General features: G+C 40.3%; 1 protein-coding gene across 2 annotated transcripts in view; it reads left to right on the plus strand.

Annotated features, from left to right (window-relative positions):
- Positions 1-322: 322 nt before the first annotated feature.
- LOC121839295 (collagen alpha-1(XXVI) chain-like) overlaps positions 323-5583 on the plus strand; it is a 43136-nt gene continuing 37875 nt past the window's right edge. Inside the window, exons 1-3 of one of the 2 annotated variants that reach the window (XM_042297696.1) lie at positions 323-822; positions 1144-1266; positions 1379-1476. In XM_042297696.1, coding sequence (XP_042153630.1) covers positions 650-822; positions 1144-1266; positions 1379-1476 — 394 coding nt within the window. In that variant the 5' untranslated portion in view covers positions 323-649. Of the gene's footprint in view, positions 823-1143; positions 1267-1372; positions 1477-5583 lie in introns of both variants that reach the window. The other variant, XM_042297695.1, reaches the window with a different exon arrangement.

The raw sequence follows: 5583 nt of genomic DNA on the forward strand, positions 1-5583 counted from the left end.
AGACGGAGAGAGAGAGAGAGAACAATATCTATAATATTTGTACATTGTTAAAACACTGTATATATATATATATATATATAATATGACATTTGTAATGTCTTTATTGTTTTGAAACTTCTGTTTGTGTGATGTCTACTGTTAATTTTTATTGTTTATTTCACTTTATATATTATCTACCTCACTTGCTTTGGCAATGTTAACACATGTTTCCCATGCCAATAAAGCCCTTGAATTGAATTGAATTGAGAGACAGAGAGAGAGAGAGTCAGAGAGAGACAGAGAGAGAGAGAGAGACGGTGCTCAGTGGTGATGTTCTACCTCATTTCCGCACGCTTTTTACGCGCGCGGTGGGAAGCTAAATAATGTGGATATCTGACTCCTTCATCCTCGCAGGGGGCCAAACGTCAGAGTACCGTTTAAAACGCAGATATCTTTCATGTGCATGATGGTGTGATTCATTTCACTTGAGTTGTTGGGTTAAAGCACTCTGTCTTGAAGTCACTCTGCACCATGAGGAACTCATGAGCGCTTAGTGTACAGTTGATTTTTTGGAAAGCAGTCTCCCCCCATCTGGAAAAGAAAGGTTTCAAACGCAGATTTTCAAAACTCAACGAAAGCCCTTCAACTAGCACGTTTGAACTCTGTCGAGATGGCAATGGCATCGCTCCCGTGCGCTCTCTGCATAATATGGATATTTCTGATCTGTCATTCGACGGGAACGAGATATATTTACCAGTTTCCCGGCATAACTGTTCAACGTGTCAGCTCGGAGCGGAGCGCGAGTACCGGTTCACCTCTCAGCGGATCAAACATCCAGCCCAGGTGAGCGCATTTTCAAACGGAGATGATCTTTTGGGGGGATGGTCAGGGTTAGCCAAGTAACAACATTTATTTACTGTCACCATAGGAATAATGATGTCAAAATGTTTGACTATTGATAATCAGACCGACGCGGAAACGGGCAAGAGGTGACCCTTTCTATTATCGTATGATCGACATCTATAGTGGGTAAAAATACAGATTAATGGGATTAGGGAGAAGGTTTTGGAGTGTTTGAGAACCTTATTAAAAGGGTAGTAGTCAGTGTGACCTGTGATAGATGTTTAAGATAACAAGTCCCATATGATCTGTCTGTAATTACAGGAACTGGTGCCAGTTCACAGTGTCGAGGACGGTGACATGCCAGGTGCGCAATGGGACAGAGACCACAGTGCAGAGAGTGTTCCAAGGCTGCCGCTGGCCAGGACCCTGCTCCAAACTCATCAGGTAGGACTGGATGGACCAGACGACCCCAGAGTCCTGTTTTTGTTATAAATACTGTCTTTTATACTGTATATAGTAGTACTCATCCAAATGATGACGTTCCTGTCAGCTACAGGACCGTGGTCAGGCCGTCTTACAAAGTGGCCTATCGGCAGGTCACTGCTCTGGAGTGGAGGTGCTGTCCTGGGTTTGCAGGAGATCAATGTCAAGTAGGTGAGCATCCACACTTATAATCATGCTCTCTATCTTACCTCGTCCTAATGAAAACCCATATAACCCCGTATCTTCACCCTAATGTAAACCTATATAACCCTGTATCTTATGTAAACCTATATAACCCTGTATCTTATGTAAACCCATATAACCCTGTATCTTACCTCACCCTATTGTAAACCCATGTGGCGGCAGGGTAGCCTAGGGTAGCCTGGTGGTTAGAGCGTTGGACTAGTAACCAGAAGGTTGCAAGTTCAAACCCCTGAGTTAAAGGTAAAATAAAGGTTAAAGGTAAAATAAAATAAAAAACCCGGTGTCTTTCTTCACCCTAATGTAAACCTGTGGGGCGGCAGGGTAGCCTAGTGGTTAGAGCGTTGGACTAGGATAGAAAGATGTGGTATAATGTGATCAGTGATGTAGTGGTAAAGATGTGGTATAATGTGATCATTGATGTAGTGGTAAAGATGTGGTATAATGTGATCATTGATGTAGTGGTAAAGATGTGGTATAATGTGATCATTGATGTAGTGGTAAAGATGTGGTATAATGTGATCAGTGATGTAGTGGTAAAGATGTGGTATAATGTGATCAGTGATGTAGTGGTAAAGATGTGGTATAATGTGATCATTGATGTAGTGGTAAAGATGTGGTATAATGTGATCATTGATGTAGTGGTAAAGATGTGGTATAATGTGATCATTGATGTAGTGGAATATAGAAAGATGTGGTATAATGTGATCAGTGATGTAGTGGTAAAGATGTGGTATAATGTGATCAGTGATGTAGTGGTAAAGATGTGGTATAATGTGATCAGTGATGTAGTGGTAAAGATGTGGTATAATGTGATCAGTGATGTAGTGGTAAAGATGTGGTATAATGTGATCATTGATGTAGTGGTAAAGATGTGGTATAATGTGATCAGTGATGTAGTGGTAAAGATGTGGTATAATGTGATCAGTGATGTAGTGGTAAAGATGTGGTATAATGTGATCATTGATGTAGTGGTAAATAGAAAGATGTGGTATAATGTGATCAGTGATGTAGTGGTAAAGATGTGGTATAATGTGATCAGTGATGTAGTGGTAAAGATGTGGTATAATGTGATCATTGATGTAGTGGTAAAGATGTGGTATAATGTGATCATTGATGTAGTTGTAAAGATGTGGTATAATGTGATCAGTGATGTAGTGGAATATAGAAAGATGTGGTATAATGTGATCATTGATGTAGTGGTAAAGATGTGGTATAATGTGATCAGTGATGTAGTGGTAAAGATGTGGTATAATGTGATCAGTGATGATGGTATAATGTGGTGAAAAAGATGTGGTATAATGTGATCAGTGATGTAGTGGTAAAGATGTGGTATAATGTGATCAGTGATGTAGTGGTAAAGATGTGGTATAATGTGATCATTGATGTAGTGGTAAAGATGTGGTATAATGTGATCAGTGATGTAAAAGATGTGGTATAATGTGATCATTGATGTAGTGGTAAAGATGTGGTATAATGTGATCAGTGATGTAGTGGTAAAGATGTGGTATAATGATGTGATGTAGTAAAGATGTGGTATAATGTGATCAGTGATGTAGTGGTAAAGATGTGGTATAATGTGATCAGTGATGTAGTGGTAAAGATGTGGTATAATGTGATCAGTGATGTAGTGGTAAAGATGTGGTATAATGTGATCAGTGATGTAGTGGTAAAGATGTGGTATAATGTGATCAGTGATGTAGTGGTAAAGATGTGGTATAATGTGATCAGTGATGTAGTGGTAAAGATGTGGTATAATGTGATCAGTGATGTAGTGGTAAAGATGTGGTATAATGTGATCAGTGATGTAGTGGTAAAGATGTGGTATAATGTGATCATTGATGTAGTGGTAAAGATGTGGTATAATGTGATCATTGATGTAGTGGTAAAGATGTGGTATAATGTGATCAGTGATGTAGTGGTAAAGATGTGGTATAATGTGATCATTGATGTAGTGGTAAATAGAAAGATGTGGTATAATGTGATCAGTGATGTAGTGGTAAAGATGTGGTATAATGTGATCAGTGATGTAGTGGTAAATAGAAAGATGTGGTATAATGTGAGTATAATGTGATCAGTGATGTAGTGGTAAAGATGTGGTATAATGTGATCAGTGATGTAGTGGTAAAGATGTGGTATAATGTGATCAGTGATGTAGTGGTAAAGATGTGGTATAATGTGATCAGTGATGTAGTGGTAAAGATGTGGTATAATGTGATCAGTGATGTAGTGGTAAAGATGTGGTATAATGTGATCAGTGATGTAGTGGTAAAAAAAGTCTCGTTGTGAAAAGTAACGCTCCCTTCTACTTTCAATGCATTTTTGGATAAACTGTTTTTACTCGCGTCTACCCTCCACGGGTTACAACCCTCTGCCTTCATCCTTTACCTCAGTCATCTTAGTTCAGCAAAGTACTGTACTATGTGATCAGAGTTTTAAAGGTGTTGGCCAGTTGCTGTTGTATGGGACTGTAACAGACTCAACATTAGTATGGCACATCTGAGGTAAAAGTACAGAGTTTTTGAGATAGCCGTTTCCTGGCACACGAGGGAGAAAAGTAACAGTGTGAAGTATTGAAGCTACTGCATGATATACTGCTGCTTGGTATACTGCTACAGTACTGTAGCTGTGATATACTGCTGGTTGGTATACTGCTACAGTACTGTAGCTGTGATATACTGCTGGTTGGTATACTGCTACAGTACTGTAGCTGTGATATACTGCTGCTTGGTATACTGCTACAGTACTGTAGCTGTGATATACTGCTGGTTGGTATACTGCTACAGTACTGTAGCTGTGATATACTGCTGGTTGGTATACTGCTACAGTACTGTAGCTGTGATATACTGCTGGTTGGTATACTGCTGGTTGGTATACTGCTACAGTACTGTAGCTGTGATATACTGCTGGTTGGTATACTGCTACAGTACTGTAGCTGTGATATACTGCTGGTTGGTATACTGCTACAGTACTGTAGCTGTGATATACTGCTGGTTGGTATACTGCTACAGTACTGTAGCTGTGATATACTGCTGCTTGGTATACTGCTACAGTACTGTAGCTGTGATATACTGCTGGTTGGTATACTGCTACAGTACTGTAGCTGTGATGTACTGCTGGTTGGTATACTGCTACAGTACTGTAGCTGTGATATACTGTTTGGTGGTATACTGCTACAGTACTGTAGCTGTGATGTACTGCTGGTTGGTATACTGCTACAGTACTGTAGCTGTGATATACTGCTGGTTGGTATACTGCTACAGTACTATAGCTGTGAGATACTGCTGGTTGGTATACTGCTACAGTACTGTAGCTGTGATATACTGCTGGTTGGTATACTGCTACAGTACTGTAGCTGTGATATACTGCTGGTTGGTATACTGCTACAGTACTGTAGCTGTGATATACTGCTGGTTGGTATACTGCTGGTTGGTATACTGCTACAGTACTGTAGCTGTGATATACTGCTGGTTGGTATACTGCTACAGTACTGTAGCTGTGATATACTGCTGGTTGGTATACTGCTACAGTACTGTAGCTGTGATATACTGCTGGTTGGTATACTGCTACAGTCCTGTAGCTGTGATATACTGCTGGTTGGTATACTGCTACAGTCCTGTAGCTGTGATATACTGCTGGTTGGTATACTGCTGGTTGGTATACTGCTACAGTACTGTAGCTGTGATATACTGCTGGTTGGTATACTGCTACAGTCCTGTAGCTGTGATATACTGCTGGGTGGTATACTGCTACAGTACTGTAGCTGTGATATACTGCTGGGTGGTATACTGCTACAGTACTGAAGCTATTTTAGTTTGGGACATGGGAGCCTTTTTTAAAATTACATTTAGGGACATGTTCCACAATAAAAGTAAGTTGAAAGGGTTGCTGTGGTTAAGTGGTTGTGTACCTGCTCATCAGGCCTTTAATCAACTCTATGAAACAAATAACAGCAGGGTAGAGATTCTTGTAAAGCGGTAGGGAGGCAGTCTAGTAAAGAGAGAGGTTAGACTGGGGGGAACCACTAGACTCCCAGCCTAGTAAAGAGAGAGGTTAGACTGGGGGGGACACTAGACT

Source organism: Oncorhynchus tshawytscha, linkage group LG14 (genome assembly GCF_018296145.1).
Source record: "Oncorhynchus tshawytscha isolate Ot180627B linkage group LG14, Otsh_v2.0, whole genome shotgun sequence".
Taxonomy (NCBI): domain Eukaryota; kingdom Metazoa; phylum Chordata; class Actinopteri; order Salmoniformes; family Salmonidae; genus Oncorhynchus; species Oncorhynchus tshawytscha.